Consider the following 20,370-nt stretch of genomic DNA (forward strand, 5'->3'; position numbering starts at 1 on the left):
GGGCACTCCGAAATTCAAGGATTAGAAGAGCCTGAGGTGTCTCTTTCTGAAGGGACCTGCTCAAAAGCACCTGCTGAAACCAAGCTCCGTTTCTGTGGGAATTAAAACTCCCCCTTTGCATGGCTGATACACCCATGGCAAGTTCAGCTTTCTGCTCTTCCAGGTATCCAGGCTGAATTAAATTTAACATCCCCGCATTAAGGGTTATTGTTAACAAGTGACAGCTACTTTAACATGCCCAAAGTCAGCAGAGCATTCACCTTCCTGCCTGCCAAAACCTTGTATTATTGCAGAGCAATATATTATACTTAGAAAATATATAATATGATATGATATGATATGATATGATATGATATGATATGATATATAATATAATATAATATAATATAATATAATATAATATAATATAATATAATATAATATAATATAATATAATATAATATAATGTAATATAATATATATTAAAAATACAATATATATATTAATAATATAGTATAGTAACACAGTGATAAATAGTAATATAGTAATATAAAGAAAGTATGGAGGGGTTTGTTTCCTCTAGTGTAGGTTCGACTCCTGCTTTTCTAAGTATAATATATATTAAAAAAATTATATAAATATATATAATATATATTAAAACATATAATATATATAATATCTATAACTAAATACTTATATATAAACATAAAAATGTAATATATAAAATACAATATAAATATTTAGAATATTATTATAAAAATTATATATAATTATATAAAAAATAATTTGTGATTATATATAAAATATATAATTACATATATAAATATATAATATATAATATATTAGAATATATTATATATAATTATAATTATATAATTATAGTTAATTATATATCATTATATAATTATAACTATATATAATATATATTTATTATTATAAAAATTTATATATTTAAAATATTTTATATAATATATATTAAAATATATTATATATATCTATAACTATATAATTTTATTTTATATATATATATATATATATATATATATATATATATATATCACTAGAGGAATCAAAGCCCTCCATACTTCCTTTATATTCCTTTCTAGTAGGGTCAGATAAACAAGCTATTGGACCCATACCCCAAAAATGATGGTTCATCTCCTTCCCCTGCTAATGAACCCCAAGGCAAAACTAATCTTTATCACTTAAAATATATCACATCAAATATTTATCACATAAAATATATATATTTTAAAGCAGAGAGGTTTAAACATTCCATATTCTATGACTCAAACCTCTCTACAGGTTTAAGATAAAAATTTTGCTGAGCACCAAGCAATGCCTTCTGTGCTACCTCTCTGCTAAGTCTAAAAAGTTACAGCCACAGCATTTGGGTGATATCATCCTGTTTAAAGCACTTTTCCCTAAGTGCTGAGTATGAACATTTTATTTATGGCTAATATTGGCTATTTCTTATTAATATCACAGACTGCCAATGATCGCTGCTCACAGCTACAGCAGCCTCTCACTCTTGAAAATGTGTTAAAAATCACAAACTGCCACCAAAAGAATTGTTGGAACAATCCCCATGGTAGAAATGGGCTTTCTGAAGTGAAAACTATTAGCAGTACTATTTTTCCTCCTTTGGAAAAAAAGCCACATTTCCCCAAAGCAAAATATTGAGCAGGAAAATAAATTAGGTAAAAGTTTTAAAAAAAATATTGCTTATAATGGAAAAATTTCAAAACACCTGTGTGTTTACTCTAGTAGTTTATTCTACTGACTTGTCTCTTGTGGATTTTTATATTTCCCTTCCAACACCTTCTCCAGCAAAGCCAGAGGAAATAAATACAAATAAACACAAATCCACATGAGGGGAACGCCCAACTCTTCTCTTTAGTACCAGGTGAGAACTGAGAGCCCTGGTGCTGGCAGAGCCTGGAGCAGGGAACAACAGGATCTCAGGAGAGCTGGAAATGCTGAATGCAAACCCCTGCAGTGACCTGGAGTGGTGCAGAGCAGCTTTCCCAGCCTTGGTGGCCTTGAGCTCCTTCTGCAGAGCTCAGCAGGCACCTCTCCCTAATAAACCTGGAAAAGGCAATAAGGTGTTTTGTTTTCTCTGGATGATGCCTAGGGAAAAGACAAGGATGTGCGAGTTACCATCTTATTTAAAGGTCAGAAAGAGGAAAAAACTACTTTCCTAGGTGGAAAAGCCTCCTATGTTTCCACTGGCACAGAGCCTGCTGCTGGATTTACTCCTGAGCCACCCACACCACGAGCTGATGGGATTGTGATGATCCTTCTTTCCTGAAGGTAACTTTGCTGGATGCAGCTGACCTGCTCTGACATCCATCTCCATCTGCAGGGCTTGCCCTGGGGAGCTGAGCCTGAAATTCTCTCAGAATGAGGAGAACAATCTCCCAGGCTGGAGCTCTGGTAAAGTGAGCTCTCCTGAACTTCTGCTCCTCCTGCCTTTGAAGCTCTCTGCTCCCACCAGGGGGAATAACACGAGCCATTCCCAGAGGGGAATCCAGGGATTTTTGTGCACAGCAAAGGAATCTCCTCTTTTTCTTCTTTTAGGAACTTCAGTCAAGATGCTGCTGCACAATGTAAGGTTATTTACAGGTAAGAGTGAAGCAAGAAAAGCCAGGAGTCACCGGTTTGAACATTGTCACTCTTGGTTCCATGGGGTGAGACAGGTGTAGGGGTGAGAGCTCTGCAGGAGCCCCCCAGGAGGACAAATGGGAATTTGAGCCACAGGATATTCCTGTCACTGGCCTGAACACAGCTCGTAGAATCCCAGAAGGGTTTGGGTTGGAAGGGACCTTAAATCCCATCCAGTGCCACCCCTGCCATGGCAGGGACACCTCCCACTGTCCCAGGTGCTCCCAGCCCCAGTGTCCAGCCTGGCCTTGGGCACTGCCAGGGATCCAGGGGCAGCCACAGCTGCTCTGGGCACCTGTGCCAGGGCCTCACACCCTGCCAGGGAACAATTCCTTCTCAATATCCCACTTAAATCTCCCCTCCTTCATCTTAAAGCCATTCCCTGTGTCCTGTTCCTCAATCCCTTGTCCCCAGCCCCTCTCCAGCTCTCTTGGAGTCCCTTCAGGCACTGCAAGGTGCCCAAGTTTACCAGTTTACTAATGAAACTAATTAAATTCTATTTTCTTCCCAAATCCATAAGCTACAGAAGCAGCACTATAAAGGCACATGCAAATACCCCCACAAATCTGACATGACAGAGAAATGTGTGTGTGAAACCATAGATATTGGAGAGAAAACAGAGAGCCAGAGGAAGATTCACCTCAGGAAGATTCACCTCAAAGGAAGCCAGAAACCAACACCTTTTAAGCTGATCTGCAGACTGCTCAGAGGCAGAACCATGGAAGAACCCAGCAAAGCAAGCCTGTTATCAAAAATAACCCTTAAAATAAACCTTGCAGCACCAAAAAAAGCAAAGTTTCAGACTTATTCTAGTTACATTCAGTGTACTCAGAAGCATCTTCCCACTTAACAGGAGTTTTATCAGTTTGCTTATCTTATCTTGATGCTACCCCAACAGTAACAGCTTCTCTTTACATTTTAACTCAGGACATGTCGGAGGCAGTGAAATGTCCCCAGAGAAGTGAGACATGAGCTCTAAACCTGCAGAGTCATGAATATGCCAAAATTAACAATGCTCACAACTCTTTCTGCCAACATTTTCCATCCCATAAGCAAAGACAGGACTTGGAGACTCCCAGAGTGTCAATCCAAGCTAATTTCAGAAATATTTGCTGATGCTTCCTTTTGTAAGCATATGTGATAGCTCTAATTCATTGAGGCTTCCCATATGGTGCATCCCTGTTCTTCTTACTATCAACAGTCAGAGGGGGAATAAATTTTGAAATAAAGGAAACTGCAGTTCCAGGTTTCTCACAATCAACCAGAAAATATTTCACTGTACCAGGAAAACTCCAGGATTTGGAATAGGACACAGAAGCCAATTTTCAGTAGCTTTTCCTCAGTGCTGCCTTCCTGTTGGAGAGAGGACACAGCTACAGGCCCTGCTCCTGGGGATCACCAACAGGGACAGTCCAGGAGTCACACTGGAACCCTGGTGTTGCACAGGTGTGAAAATTCACAATTTAAAGCTACTCCCTGCGGCCTTCTGACAGATCTCAACCCACCATTGTTGTTTCTTGACAGGACTGTGAAGAAAACTGCAAAGTTGAAGCAGGTGTATTTTTACCAGAATATCACCTACATTAAAAACAAAAAAGCCACACCCTTTATCTTTATGAGTCAGCAGTTATGGTGAATGAAAACACCTGCAGGTAGGCACTGGCTGGAGGCACACAATGACACACCTGTCCCACCTACATGGTGCATGAAAAACCAAGCAGAACTCGTAACATTTTTTGTTAAACAACCCCAGAATTCAAGGATCTTGTACAAACATGTGTCAGGCATGGAATATTCCCTCTGCTACATCCCCTCAGTCCCAGCCTGAACAAACTTCACACACTTCTGAGCTGCACTTCTGCTGCCCAGTGAGCTCCTCCACCAACGTGGCACCTGACAAGCATTAAAACCTATGGTAGGATTAAATAAGATTTTATTGTCACATTGAACTGCTTTCTCAGAGATGTACATTTTGCAGGTTTCTGTGCAGAACAGAAATGAAGAGGGTGGCTGCCAACCTGTCAGCTCTGATTTCAGCATGGACATGTCCACACCTGAGCCACAGGTGCTCACAGGTGGTGTCTCCACAGCCAGGTCTCTGTTCCAGGGATTGCAACACTCCAAGACAAAAATCCATCCAGTTAAGGCTAATGAGAACAATGTCAAATAGTTAAAACCAGAGCACTTGATGTTTAAAGATGGAACCACTTTGAAGAAAAGTGGCAATTTTAACATCTCATTTTTTTCCCAAAGTTATTTTGCTTAATTTAGTACAGGTAAGGAGAGGGTAATGAACAGACTTTTGCCTATGGATATGATCCAGAAGACTAAAATTTCAGTGGGTAAATTGGAGATATTTAAAATTTTTCAGCAACTGTTTTGCTGTTCTGGGTGTAAACTGAAGAAGTGGCTATCGATACCTCAAAGTGATAAACGCTGCAGATAACCTCATCTTAAAATGTGTATTTTCTCATTTACACATCAGGGATAAAGTCCAATAATACAAACTTCTTAGTGGCACAATTTCACATATTTTGGGCAACGTTAGCATACAAGCAGTATTTAAATAAAAGTAAGTGCATCCAAACATGAAATTCTCTAAATATACCACACTTCATTTATCCCAAACGGCAGTTTTCTGACAAGAGCTGTAATTCAAATTAAAATAATCATTTACATGTTTCACCCAGAGGAAAAGAGGTAATAAACCCAGGGGACTCTCCAAACAATCTTCTCCTACCCTATCCCCTATTTATCACATAAAATAACTCATCTAGAAGCGTAAATCCAATACTCAGATGCAAATAAAATGCAAGTAGCAGTCTCTGATGTTTGCAATTTGCAGACTCCAAAGTCCAATCATGATGGAATTTACTACTTCTGTCGGTCATTTACTCCTGTATGTGCACTTCATATTTATGCTAAAAGAACACATGAGACAATAAATGAGGCTAGTGTGGCATAAAGTCATTGTAAACCCAGCGAAACCAGAATAATTCTATTTATGACATTCATCTGGATGATTTACCAGGCATCCCACCCCCCCAACATCCTTTACAGAAAAAAAGGCAACCATCAGTTGAAGTGAGACACATTCTGTTTGTAAAAAAGGTCAGACCAAACCCCTCCTCTGATGAGGGCATGCCCACAGAAGGAGGTTGACCACGTCTTTTCCTATCAGGCTTCTCAGAATTATCAAAATTTCTTTGCTTGCAAAGGCCAATTTGGCTTACCATAGAAAGCTATTCGGAAGGCGGCTGATATATTTATTATTCCCTTTCAAAAATTAAAATTCAAGGCATGATAGTGCAAGAGGTAAGTTTTGATTTGAGAACATTATCTGTAGACTAACTGTGCTTAGTTACTACATCCCAATTTATTGTCTTAAAGAAAATATGGCAACAAAAGCTACAAGATCTCTATAAATTTCATTTTGCCTAAATTTTACCAGTACATCCATGAACCTCATCAGTATTAGTACAACTTGATTATCCTAATGATTCCATTATAAAACTTGCAAAATGTATCACAAGGTGAATAAACCATCTAGTGCAAGTCTTCTACATTTCGTGTGCACAGTAATCCTGTGTAGTTCATTTCCTCCGGGTCAAATCCCCAAAATCTCTCGGTAACAATTATGAAAAAACAGTGTCACGTGGATTTGTTCTGTTTTCCCCCCTATCAAATCTGAGAAGTTTGAGTGTTCCTGGAATCACCATCGGGATGTGCTGAAGGTCGTGACTCCCTTGTCTGTGAGTATTCACTGTCAGAGGACTCTGTGGGTTCAAGCAAATTCTCATAATCACTGTCTTCTGATTCGTCAACATTGTCAGGCAGCGCTCTTTGGGAAGATGGCATGGATGCTCCATTGCCAGAATATTTCAATCCTGCACTTGTGGAAACATAACTGGAAGACCCCACTGCCTGAGGCCGAGGCATGAAGATGCTGCTGCTCTCCAGGAGCCCGGGGCTGCCAGAGCTGTCGTGAGTGCTTGTGTTGAAATCCGAGTAGGGCGGGGGAGGATCGGACACGTCGGAATCCTCCAGTGTGCAGCCTTCCACAGCAAAGCCAGTGTAGGACATTCGGGGAACAAACATGGGTTTCACGTTATCTGTTGGCATTTGCCTGCTTAAAATTGCCTGCTGCATTCCTACAAAGCAAAGAACAGGAGGTACTTAATGCTTTCTTGGCAACGTGCTCCCATGACCTGAGCTGTGACCACCTCGCCTGCCCTCGCTTCTTTCCTTCTGCTTGTTATCAAAAGCTCACCCCTGGCACTGCCTTCCAACTCCAGCACTGGATCCTGTCCTCTCAGTCTGCTCTTCCCATCTTTCATACCTCTGATTTAAGGCTTAGAGAGTCATCAATACACTGCCCCTGGCTGTCACATCAAACCTTGTTTAACAATGCACCCTTCTCTTTGAGCGTGACAAACTCCCCTAAATTCAGCAGTGCAGCCTGAGCCTCATCAGGATCAGCTCAATTATCCCAGTGATCCCTTTCAAACCCAAAATGAGTCAGAAAGCAAATAAACCAACCAAGTGCAAACATGCTACACTTTCATGTGCACAGTCATCCTGTACAGATCATTTCCTCCGGTTTAAGCTCCCAAAAAACACAGCTACAGGATGTTTCCACAGCCTGTTGCTGTTTCCATCTCATCTTTTCTCTGTATTTTTCAGCTCCTTCTCACATCAAAAAGCACCTGTGCTAGAGCTCAACCTGTTCCTCTCTGCCTGTGTCTTACTCAGTAAAACTCAACTCATTTTTCATCCATAATTGATATTTGATATTGTATCTTAAAAGTATCACTTTGTACTTTCAATGCCCCTTGTGCTAGGGGACAATCTCATAGTACCTGCAAAGAAATCACCATGTCTTCTTCTCTCAAATTATTATTGTCTTCTTCCCTCAAATTATTATTTTAATAACTTCACTCACATTAAAAATCCAAATGATGGAATTATAGCTGGGAGTGTAGCAGGGTATCAGAACAAGAATGTGAAAGTCATCTTAAATGAGCTGATTTGGAAACTAATTTGAAGAAGACGTGCACAGGAATAATGAACTGCAAGAGCTGCAAAAATGAGGAACACTTGCATCCTTCTGCAGAAAAGAAACTTGATTTATGTAAAGTATAAATCAAAATGCATGAGGTGTGCTCAGCTGTGGAGATACAGGTATGTATCATTTCACTGTAGTTGTTAAAAATATAACCAAAATATATGTAACTATGAACACCATAGTTTATAAAATAGGGAAAACTGGAGAAACCCTACAAAACACAAGGGATCTAATAGTCATGACCTAAGAGGAAAGGCTGGAACAACGGGGATTAGTAGGGAAGACTGAAGAAAGCATTTTATTCTTAAATGTGCCTAAGAGGCTGCTGCAGAAAGGTAAATTTGAGTACTGCACACTAGACACAAGGAAAGACTTCCTGGCAGGAAGTTTTTTAAGCACTGGGAGACACTGAAGTTTTTGACTGGTTCCTAAGGGATTATTAACCAACAAACCTGCCAGAACTGATACTGGAATGTGCAAGGTGAGGGACACAATGGGATCAGCTCTGTTTACTGGAGAAACCCCACAGGGAGGGTGAGAGCTCCTCTAACCAAGTCACTGAGATGTCTCTGGGGAATGAAAAGAGCACGTTCCCTCAAGTGGCTGCACAACAACAGCACTCCAGTTCTGGGCCACACCAGAACAGCACTGGGAGATTTCCTGGCATCTGGGAAGTGCACAGCACTCACCAAACCTGGAACATCCTGCTGCATGTACAGAACTATTTTAGTGATCTGGCAGCTGAAGTCTCAACTGCCTTTCATAATGGAGTGTTTAAGTCATAACCTGCTAACCCAAGGTTTGTAGGAACACCAAGCTCTCACACAACACTCCCACAGGAACTGGAATCAAACTCTCCCTTTTCCTCACTAAAACTAAGGAAATTCTCCCAGCATTGAGCAAGCGAGGGAACAGAAGGCCAGATTCAGTAATTAACTACTCACATCTAAAAATACTGCATGTTTTCTTGTTTCAGCCCTCTCACATGATTCTCTGCTCTGGCATCAATTCTCAGTCCAGCATTTGCATCTCCCTGGTAGTAGCCAGAGCTGAGCACTGACTGCTCTTCCTCCTCCTCCCCCAGCTTTTTCCATCTGTGCTGGGATCAGCTCCAGTCACACTAAATATCCACCTCTGCTTCCCCATAGTAGCAGCTCCCTGCCTACTTCATCTACAGCCAAGCAGGAAACAGCAGTGACTCATTTACTTCCACCTTTCAAATGGTCCTGGGCTAATCCTGGCTCTGCTACCTTATCTTTGAGATTCAAAGAAGAACTTGTGCTGACTAAAATGTTCATGTGATAACAGTGCCTGGAGAAAATTAAAATACCAGTCACAGCAGGAGCAGCAGGCCCTTTGCAGAGTTTAGGGTGTTCACCCACCTAAACCCCTTTTTTGTCACACACTGCTTTAGGTAACAGGATTCAGAAATAATAAAAAAACACCTCATAGCTAAAATGACAAAATTTCATTATTTGCTTATCAGTTCAAAACATGGGTAAAAAGAGGCAGTGTTTGCTGAAACAATGTGTAATTTGCTTATGAATTATTTAGGTTTTTATCTTACTTCCCATTTGCCTGTTCTCTGCCCTTACTCTCTACCTTCAGTCTTCCCTTGCACTCACAAATTCAATTAGATCAGCAATGCCTCTTTGGAAGGAGCTTCACAAAACTTATCTGCTGCTAACCAAAGTCTCCTGAGGCCACACTCAGTTTTAGGAAGGAAGGACAGTGTGGCAATCAGCCAAATGTGCTCACACAGCAAGGCTCACTGACTCAGGACATTATGGAGCAGCAAAATAAGATGAACAACACCTAAAAAGATTTTCTTCAACACTGAGAAGTGATATTTCAGTGCTGAACATCTTTACCACTAAGTCAGCAAATGGGAGTGGGAATAAAGACTTCATAAAACCATGGATAGCTCCTGGCCTGTGAACACTGTATCCTGTTTCTTTACTTCAAAAAGAATCTCTTCAGTATTTAGCTTTTTTTTCCCCTCACTTTTCTTTTCCTACAACTGATCTTTTCCTGTGTTATTTCCAGAACAGACTTGCTTATTCTTTCTTTACAGTGTTGTCTCTGCTGTATTTTAAGCTTGCTAACACTGGATGATTCCAGCAGAAATACCTTCAACACACACTTTCACAGCTCAGGTGTCACTCAACACAAATCCATCATACTGCCCTTCCCACTGGGATGTTTTTTCCCACGAATTATCAGCAATACAACAATTACTTTAACTCCACAAAACATTTTCTCCTCACAGCACCTGCTTCTGAAAGAAAAAAGGTAATTAAAAGGCAACTTACTTATTTCTTGTTCTTTTTCATTCTTCTTTTGTGCGATTTGCCTTTTTAACTTGTTTACATCAGCTTGAAAAGATTCAACAACACGTTCACTTTTTTCTACATCTATACATACTGCCTGGGAGAAAAATGTAAGATATGCTAAGATTAGGCAAAAATGTAGGAAATAGTTTCAGGACAACATTAATAAAGCTAGTACCTGGCAAGAAGCCATTGAAGCACAAAACTAAAAGCAGGATTTAACTGCAGCAGAAATACTCAACCTCAAGATTGTTTTCTTTACTGGTTGTTGCTGCATTATAGGAAAAGCATTTCCAAAAAATGCATCATGACAGGAGATTTGCAATAAGATGCAAAATTGGTTGGTGTCCAACATCCCCTGGAAGTGTTCAGGATGGATGAGGCTTGGAGTAGCCTGGGACAGTGGAAGGTGTCCCTGCCATGGGAATGAGAAGAGCTTTAAGGTCCCTTCCCACCCAAAGCATTCTGTGATTCTATGAAATTAAATATTGGCCATGATCACTTCCAGGGATGCTGATTCCACCACTGTCCTGAACAGCCTGTTCCAATGCCTGACAGCCCTCCCAGGGAAAAAATTGTTCCTAATCTCCATCCTAAACCTCCCCTGGTGCAACTTGAGGTGGTTTCCTCTCCTCCTGTCACTGTCACTTGTTACTGGAGAGAAGAGAGCAACAATGTCTCCCCTCAGCCTCCCTTTCTCCAGGCTAAGGAAGCCCATTTCCATTTGTCCAGACAGCAACTGAAACAACAGCAGGAGCACAGAGGACAGCCACGCTCCTGGCAATGACAGCATCACACAACAATGCCATTAGCTAATGGACACAGCTCTGAAGAGAAACTTTGCTATTCCCTGAAGCTGCCTGGAAGTGTGTGCCTTCCAAAGGAGGCTGGAAGGTGCCAATTCCCAGTGAGAAAGAGCAGTGGGTGCAGGGGGTGGCTGGAGGGATTGCTCCTTGCTCCCTGCTCAGGAGGGAAGCAGCAGAGCACAGCCAGCAACCCCCCCAGGGCAGAGGCACGGGGAAAGCCTGGAACGAGCTGTGACTCCACACAATCAGCAGAGGTGTGAGCTGCTCCCCTGCAGCACAGCTCCACTGCTCTTCACACAGGACAAGCTGTGAGCTGACAAGCTCACAATGAGCAGAGCTGACACTCCAGGCATTCTCAGATGCTTTGGCACATTTGGAGCAGGATTCACTCATGCTCCACACAAAATGTTCACAAGTTTTAACTAACAGATGGTGCTCTGCTCGTGCTCCATACCCAGAGCCAGGAGTCATTTTTAAACCTCTGCAAATCCCTACAGCCTTCAGCAGGGCTTCTCTTCACTGCAAACCCTTAAAAATGACTAACACCTCCCATAAATCACTAAGTATTAAATCCTTTACTTGCAAAAGACAAAAAATTGGTGCTATTTGTACCAACCACTTTCACAGAGGCCACACAGAAGCACTGCAGAAGCCACTGCTCACATTAAATACAAACTGAAACATTTAACTTTAAAGTCAGTCTTATTTTCCTACAATTCATGATAATTCCTTATGGGCTCTAAAAATCTCCACCTCCTCCATGCCTGCTTTAACCAAAGGATGAATAAAAGATGCCACATATACACAGACCAGTATGGAGTAAAGGATGTTACCTGTACTTTTTCCTGAAGTGCATTATAAACCTGATAGATAGCCCTGATGTCCTTCATCACTCCATCTTTGTCAAAAAAATCAGTACTAAAAAGAAAGCAGAAATCATCAGTGATGAGAAAAGACAATACAGGCTTCTAGCTCATGCTGTCTTTGAATTCCAGTTAAGCAGTCTATCACTGTATTTTTAAAATATATCTTATTGCTAAATATGCTATTTTAGCAATAGTACATTGTTGAAAATGTACCATACTGTCATAAACAAAAATTTGGACACAGCATATTCAATACCAAAACTCCTCCTGGAACAATAAAGTCTCACTTGAATGAGATTAAACTTGTGCCAAAATCTTTAAGCTTGTATAATTTTCATTGTTAACAGCCAGAAAAGCTACTTTGAATTTATGGCATTTAATTGAAAATACTCAAGAAAACCATCAAGAATTCAATGCTTCTGAGGCAGACTCCAAGTGCACACAGAATTCCTTGGGGAGGTGGGTGGAAATCAAGCCAGAATTTCCAGCCAGAAGGGTCCCAGCATGGACTGGCCACACCAACTCTGCCTTTCTGAACAGTGCACTGAGTTCCCTTGGTTCTTCTACAAAATCCAATTCTAACCAGGAAAAAAGCACACTGGGAACTGACCACTCTCCTCCAGACCTGGTTTTCTGGTTTTCAACATGCACATTTGTGTTATTCTCTGTGAGGTACAGAGAGCACAGCTTGATGACTACTTCATTTAGAAAGGAAAAGTCCTTACCCATGTTCCTTAATAACTTTGGCATAATTCTGAGAAGTATTTGGCACTGAAGAACCTTTGTATTCCTGTTGGCTAGTGTTGCCTAGATTAGGAATAGTAAGTGACACCCTTTGATTATACCTGCAGAGAAGGTTCAGAAAGATTTATTAATTCAATTGAAAAAGATTCTTTACAAAAGCATTGATATTATCCCATCCCTCTGACAATCAGAACTCATCTAACTTTAAAGCTTCTGCATTAGGTTTGTTATAAAAGCAGCTGAATATTACAAGTTGTATTCAAAATAAATGTAGGATCAAAAACCCTTAATACAGAGCTACCTCTACACCTCCAAGACCTTTATAATGTGCAAACTACCAGAAGTATATTCAGGTCCTCTAGAAGAAACATGGTAGTGACATTTGATGTCTCTTAAAATAGATTATTTTTGTCTGATGACTTAGAGATTGAAAAGATTTTTTGTTCACCCTAATTTTAATTTATAGATTATTTGCACCAAAAAAAAAAAAACTAGAACAAAACCCCAAAATAAAACCAAACCTGTCATCATTAATAAGCACCCCAAGACACCACTGGACAAACACAAAGCTTTATTTAAGTGCAATTGTACAAACTCCTAAATAGTTTAAAAATAGCAGTAAAAAGCAGAAAAAAGAATGAGGACTGCTTCACTGGCAGAGTTTGCTTACCTTCTGTTTGGTCTAAAAAGCACATATTCTAAAGCATGTGTAGAGTTATTTGCAGTGGAAATGAAGCTGAAGAGAAGGAAGACGAGGTCAGGCACTCCAAGGATGTGTGTCAGCTGTTTATGGATGATGTGCTCTCTGTATGACATCTGCTGCTGAGTGTTTCTCCTGAATCTGTACCATCCAATAACGTTCTGCAATCAAATACATCAGGAAAAACCCACAGTGTTACCTGAGAGACACACATTTACCTTAAAGGGGCTGATATTGTGGTATCACCATCACCCAAAAGCTTTAGCACAACGAAACAAACTGAATTCCTCAAGATGTGAGTTTGAGGTGGTCAATACAGCCCTACACTTTTGGAGATCTACATTCAAATCCTTTGCATTTCTTCAGGGGAATTAGACATTGCTCCCAGTTTAATCTAAGTACCACAAATCCAACAACTTCTGTACAGGATAAGCCCTGGATCAAAACAAACCATCAGATTTGTGAAGGAAAGTATTTATTCTACTTAACTACCTTTTTTTTTAAATTTGTTTCTCAAACCCACTCTTTTTAATGCCTGTAAGGGGATGAAAAGATAGAAAACTTACTTTTCTTCTGTCTTTGAGAATCCTGTCCAAACTCTCCTCATTAACTTTGCCTGCATAGTCATAAAAGCTTGGACAAAAAGGAAGAGAGAAAGGTAAATACATAGTTTATACACACATTATACATAAAGTAAATAATTTCTATTTTGACTGTTCTACAAGTAGATGGCATTCTAGACAATACAAAGCAACTTCCAGAGCCTTACTTTTACCACAGAAATGCACTGTGCAATTTTGTTGTGACCAGCATCCTGTAAAACTCTGCTTTGATAATCAGAAGCCTACCAGCCCCAGAAGAAATGAAAGCAGGGCTATCCCAAATGCAACTCCAAATCAATTTCTGGAGCTCCAATCCTGCCACTGCACTCACTTGGATGGATCCTTGATGCCAAAAGAGTCAGCAATAATTCAAAGTATCATGGTCTTTCCAAATGGCTCTGCTTCCACAGCTGAACCCAAACCCTGATATGTTATTTTGTGGACAGAACAGATTTAGGAATTTATAAATCTACTTATGCAGACAGGTTTAGGTATTCAGCTAGATCAGAGTGCATGATAAAAGGAAAAACATTTGAAAATAGATTCCTCCTTGGTCTCTTTCAAGAGCTGATATTAACACCTAAAGCAGTGCAGGAAAATGCTCTGGTTTAGGGGTCTGTGACTTCAACTTTTGGGGGGTGGGGTAAAAAACCACCAAATCCTGAGCTCAGTGCTTGGCTGGTAAATCAGGGTGGAAATGCCATTTACTTCAAGGTGGAAGTTGTTGGGAAAACTCAGACTACAACTAATGACAAATTTGAGACACTATGTTATATTTACACAATTTTTTCAGTTCATGTTTGCAATATGTATTTATAACCCTGGTGGACATCCAACTCTTTCTGTGTCTGTGCTTTATCCCCATGTCTGGAGTCTGCAGCATTTTAAATCACTGAGTTAAGAGTACCCTCTCTGTAATTATCAGCCAGCAAAGTGACTGACTGCAGCTTTTCTCTTTAATGCAACCACTGTCAATCACAATGTCTAAGCTACTGTGTCTTCTTAATTGGCTGGAAATCTCTCAAGATGAGAGGAGATTAATTGGGAATTCCTTCTCAAAAGGAATTCTAGACAGTGCTTTAGAAGCCAACACTGGGTAACAAGTGAAGACTATAGAGAAAATCTACATGTAAATAGATGGAAGCTGTTAAATAGAATATATTAGCCCCACATTTAATTTAAATTCTTGAGTTCAGAAGATCAGAAGGCAAAAATAACTAGAAAGCTGAAGATTTTTCAGTAATTACTTGGTGCAGGTTGGTTCCACTAAGCACAAACCAACTTGTTAACCCAGCAGGTTACCAGGGTTAGGGCACACAGGGACCCACCAGGCCCAGGCAGAGCCAGCCTAGACTCCAACATTTAAATTTAATTGAATTTCAATTGATTTTGACATTCCTCCTCATCATCAGAGTGATATGAGCTGAGCTGACCTGACTGCTGCCCTACCTCCACAGCTGCACAGAAATCCAAACAGATGGAGAAATAAACCCCTCCAAGCTACACTACAACTGTAAACTCCTGCTTTGATTGTCATGGTTGGTGTCACTTGTGTGTGTTCCTGTAAAACCATCAGATGAGCAAGCACTGCTGGGGACACCTGAAATGCTAATACATTGCAGAGAGCTCCCTGGTTTTATATTCTGCAGCCAGCACAGCAAGACAACAAAAGAAGCTTACCTAAAGAGTTTTGAACAAGGCTCATGGTTATGGATTTCTGCAAGAACAAACAAACAAATTTAAAAAGTGACATGTGTCCAACTGCTCCAGGCAAAGAGAAATTACAGTGGCATATCTTGCATGAACTTTCCACACCAGAGCTACTGAGCAAGAAACATTTGTGTCACAGCACACACTGCCCCCACTGTCTCCACACTTGATGACACAGCACCATACACAGAAAATGCCTTCACTTCATAATTTCACCTTTTACACAGAAAATTATTTCAATAAGCAAGGCATACACTTGCCCAGATGCACAGAGATTTATATCAAATACACACTTTTGATACTATTTGATAGTTACAAACTCCTCACAAAGGCATTTGTTTTCTTTTTTTCTACACCCTTCCACAACAGCTTATTTGCATCCATCTACATTGTTTCTTACAGCAGCAAGGAATGAAAAAGAGATGGGGAAGGGAATCACTGATTGTAGTGTTTAAGGAGGCAAGGCAAACAGAATCTGTAATGAGAAAAGGGGTTAAAAGCAATTTCAAAACATTTAGCTGCACTTTATAATTCTGTTATATGAAATATTAAAAAGTCAGGGCAATGTTTTTTCATTGAAAAGGTTGTGACAAATGCTAAGATGCTTATTTAATCAGCAAAGGTTGTAACATGTCAGCAACCTCAGAGGAGAATAAGAAAAGAGTAAAAATCCAATCTTACATTGCCTTTGCAACACCAAACATGACTTATTTTTATATATATATATAAAAAATATGTATCTAGCACATATATGTATATATGTACCAGTATATATGTATCTAGCACACATACTATGTACACATACTTTTATTTAAACACCACCACTAAGGAGACACAAAAGAAAGTGAAAAGTCATCTGTGACAACAGTGCCACAAAACTGTCAATCTCATCAGCTGAACTGGCAGCCCAAGAGTTCATTTTGGTGAATAAGTATTGAAGTAAAAATGGTAAATAAAAAAATATCCAGCAGGTGTTGAGGAGTGGGTGACTTCCATTCTCACTGGAACCAATAATGTGACAAAGGGTGAATTTAAAAGGGAGCAGTTTTTAACACCACAAACACTTGGTTTAGGAACCCAGGGCAAGGCTGCAGGTGGTGACATCACTGCCAGCAATAACCAAGATCAGTGACCAGTGAGGAGCAAGGTCTAATTAAAAAGCTGTAAGTGACTGGCTCTGCCAGCTCTGCCTGAACACACAGAGCCATCAGTGAGTATATGCAAACACAACAAATGCTGTGCCTTTATCTTCTGGAATTTAGCTCACAACTGACACTTCCCAGTCAATTCACCACCTGAGTTCTCTTAGGAATAACCAGGACAGGAAAGCACTGAACCTTCTGGAGCCCAGAGCACAAAGCCATCACCACTGCAAGTGGGAGATCTCCTGGGATGTACCAGGGTGTCCCTGCACACGTTCACAGATCACCTGGCTGTGCCACAGTGTCAATTTCATGTTTTTCTTTGCTGATTTACGTCCTGAGATATTTCAGGGACGCCGCTTGTAGATTTTCGGCGTTTCTCTTTTCTCTTTGCTCGGCTGATTTATGTCCTGGTGATAGCTCAGGGAATGCCACTTGTAAGGTTTTCTGTTCTGTTGTTTAGGTGGCCTGGAAAGGCCCAGGGATGGCCTTGAAGAGCCGACGCTTCAAAGGACGAGGACAGACTTCTGATCTTGTCTCGGTCTTGGTGTTTATTAATTGTTTATCTAAAAGATTTTCTTTCAGCCCGACAGAGGTCTGCACAGCAAGTCAGCCATGAGCACACTGCGAGCCCCCGGGCGGTCACTTATCTTTATACCCGAAGTTACGTGTACAATATTTATCATTTTTCTCCAATACCTTCTACCCTTATTAACCGGTGCACTTTTAGTAATAACCAATCCCAAAGTGCCACCATCACCACAGAAGATGGAGGCCAAGAAGAAGAAGAAGAAGGACAGGACACGCCCCAATTCCTCCATCTTACTTCTTTAGACCCCCCTGTACCAAAATCCTAAACCCTGTGTTTTACACTCTAATTAACTTATCCCTTCACCATTCACCCAGTGAATTCCTCCCAGTCCTCATACAGGTGTCATTTCCTGTGTAGGATCAAAGTCCAGCCACCAGACACTTCTGGCAACATTCCAGGATTCCCGAGCCCCCCAAGGGTGGTCTCGGCCTCTCTGCACCTCCATCCTGAGGTGCTGAGATCCCACACCACAGCAACATCTGAGAGTCAATCCAGAGCTGTTTGTGCTCTCACTGAGCTTCATGCACAGCCTGCTTTGTGATCTGGGATCACAGCCACGAAGCCAGGTTTGTAAGGGGGTTTAAATCTATTTTAACAGCTGGTTTTATATCCAGAAATAAAAAGGCAGTTTCTTTCAGGGCTTTCCTATTTTCTATAAACAAAACATGCAACAGCCTCTCATTCATGTCTAAAAAATCTCCTTCAACCAACACTTAGCAGCAAGATTTTGATTTTTGCTCAGTTTTCACAACACATCAGCTGCACAGAACTTGTGCTTATCAACAAATTGTCTGACTGATATTCCTTGTCCAGTCCTGCTGTGACAGTTTATGATGTCACCAACTCCCAGCCATCCATCCAAACCCGCTTCTGAAAATCTGCTCCTTCCAGTACCAGTAAATCAAGCAATAAATTAATTTTATTTTGGGCACATGCTGTATTTAGGCAACTGTGTCAAGCAGGAAATTCCCCACAGTAATTTTTCCATCACAGAATGCAGACAAATATCTTCCATAAATAATCCTTCCTCCATAAAAGGAGGTGCAGGAAACCCCTGCAACTTGCAAAGATTTGTTTCTTTCTTCACATCCCAACCACAAACACACAGACACTGTGGCAAACGTGATCCTGGAAGTCTGACACAGACAATCCTGTGATTGTCTCACACCATAAAACAATTCTTAATGAAACCTCCTGAAAACATGAAACCTGAGCAGTGCCTGTTTCAGAACAACTCAAAGTTACATCACTTACCTATCACTTGTAGGAATTCAGTGTTGCTGATCTGTGAATCACTAATGCTGACAGTCTCTTCTTGTCTCACCTCTCCCAGCAGAAATCCTTCCTGCAATTTTAAAAGAAAAAGATTAAAAATAGAGAAAAAAATCCACTATATGCAGCCATTTACTGTAACTTTCTTAGCTTCAAACTGAAACAAAGATGAAGTTTGAAAGACACATCTGAGTTCCAGTGGATAGAAACTGCCCTGAGGTTTTACCAAAGCTGTTTTTTTGCTTTGCCAGCATCCTTTTACAGCACTACAGGGATGGGCTGTCCAGAAGGAACATTCTGCACACAACCCACACGGGCAAACACATCACAAAAGGGAGGGCTCAGCCCCAAATACAAGGGGGAAAAGCTCCAGCAAAGCCAAGGGAAGAGGAGTTCAAACCTGCAGGGACTTCCACAAATTTTAGTGTAGAGACTGGGCTGGACCCTGACCAACACCAGGGATTGCAAAACCCAAGAGCAAATTTAACAGTAAGGCAATTTTAAGGTACATTAATTTATTCTCCATCCCTACCCAAAATGAAGAAAGAGACTGAGCTGGAATCAGGAGGTTTTGGCACAAGGTGCAGAGGAAAAGAGCAAGCTCAGGCTAAAAAGGTGCCAACAAAACCCAGCGATTCGGGAACAGCCCAATCTGCACTGCACCCGTGGTCGGCCGCAGCTACTGGAAAATCCCTCGTGGAGCTTTTACAGGAGCGTTTTCCTGCCACAGCCCGTGTGCTGCGGGAGCCACACCCCGCGGGGAGCACCCCGGGCACCCCACAGCCCGCTTGGACACCCCGCATCCAGAGAACAGCCTGGATACCCCGCGGGGAGCACCCCGGGCACCCCACAGCCCGCTTGGACACCCCGCATCCCGCCTGGGCACCCCACATCCAGAGAACAGCCCGGATACCCCGTGGGGAGCACCCCGGGTACCCCACATCCCGCCCGGGCACCCCACATCCCGCCCGGGCACCCCGCATCCAGAGAACAGCCCGGATACCCCGTGGGGAGCACCCCGGGTACCCCACAGCCCGCTTGGACACCCCGCATCCCGCCCGGGCACCCCGCGTCCAGAGAACAGCCCGGATACCCCGTGGGGAGCACCCCGGGTACCCCACAGCCCGCCCGGGCACCCCGCATCCAGGAAAGAGCCCACGCATCCCGAGGGGAGCACCTCTGGTACCCCACATCCCGGGGCAGCATCCCGCAGACCCCACATCCCTCTCCGAAACCCCACACCCCACCCAGACACCCCACATCCCGGGGGCAGCATCCTGGGGTCCCCACACTGCAGGAGAAGCACCCCGGGCACCCCAAATCCCAGGGAGCAGCCGGGACACCTCACATCCTACCCGGGAAGGAGCAAACCGGGCAGCCCACATCCCGGGTACCCCGCGGAGCATCCGGGGCACCCCACACGCCGGACAGCCCGCATCCCGGCCGGACACCCCGCATCCCGCCCCGCTGTGTCCGTCTGGGGCCGCCCCCGCCCGCTGTGACCCGCGGCCGGGCCCCACCGGCGGCGGCGCGGCCTGGAAGCCCCGCAGCGCAGCCGCCGGCCGGGGTGCAGCGTGAGGGAGCCCCGCGGGCCCGGGGCGGCGGCGGGGGGCACGTACGTGGTCGGCGCTGCTGTTGGCGCTGCAGTAGCACACGGAGCTGAAGGTGTAGCCGGAGATGGACGCCGCCATGACGGACACACCGCCGCCGCCGCCGCCACGGCGCACGCGCGCCGGACGCAGGCCCGCTTCCGGCGGCGCCGCGGGGCATCATGGGGAGTGTAGTCCTGGGAGGGACAGTGTGGTACCCCCTCCCATGGGAAGGGTGGGAAACTGTGGGAGCCATTGGAACATTGAGTTTGGAACAGACCCCTGAGCCCAACCTGTGACCGATCATCA

General features: G+C 42.5%; 1 protein-coding gene across 1 annotated transcript; it reads right to left on the bottom strand.

The window, feature by feature from the left end:
• Positions 1 to 4,559: 4,559 nt before the first annotated feature.
• ABRAXAS2 (abraxas 2, BRISC complex subunit) lies at positions 4,560 to 20,186 on the bottom strand. The gene is made up of 9 exons (XM_059477340.1): positions 20,092 to 20,186; positions 18,455 to 18,545; positions 15,437 to 15,473; positions 13,721 to 13,787; positions 13,125 to 13,315; positions 12,436 to 12,555; positions 11,678 to 11,762; positions 10,021 to 10,135; positions 4,560 to 6,794 (listed from the first exon to the last, which is right to left on the bottom strand). The coding sequence occupies exons 1-9, from the start codon at positions 20,161 to 20,163 to the stop codon at positions 6,325 to 6,327; spliced, it is 1,248 nt and encodes a 415-aa protein (XP_059333323.1). The 5' UTR covers positions 20,164 to 20,186; the 3' UTR covers positions 4,560 to 6,324.
• Positions 20,187 to 20,370: the final 184 nt, after the last annotated feature.

Source organism: Ammospiza nelsoni, chromosome 8 (genome assembly GCF_027579445.1).
Source record: "Ammospiza nelsoni isolate bAmmNel1 chromosome 8, bAmmNel1.pri, whole genome shotgun sequence".
NCBI lineage: Eukaryota > Metazoa > Chordata > Aves > Passeriformes > Passerellidae > Ammospiza > Ammospiza nelsoni.

Excerpts from the sequence above, each read along its gene's own strand:
- ABRAXAS2 (XM_059477340.1), bottom strand. The coding sequence starts at position 20,163 with ATGGCGGCGTCCATCTCCGGCTACACCTTCAGCTCCGTGTGCTACTGC. Across the intron at positions 12,556-13,124 it reads CTTTTTAGACCAAACAGAAG|GTATAATCAAAGGGTGTCAC; the intron begins GTAAGCAAACTC and ends CCTTCTCTGCAG. Across the intron at positions 6,795-10,020 it reads TGAAAAAGAACAAGAAATAA|GAATGCAGCAGGCAATTTTA; the intron begins GTAAGTTGCCTT and ends TTTGCTTTGTAG.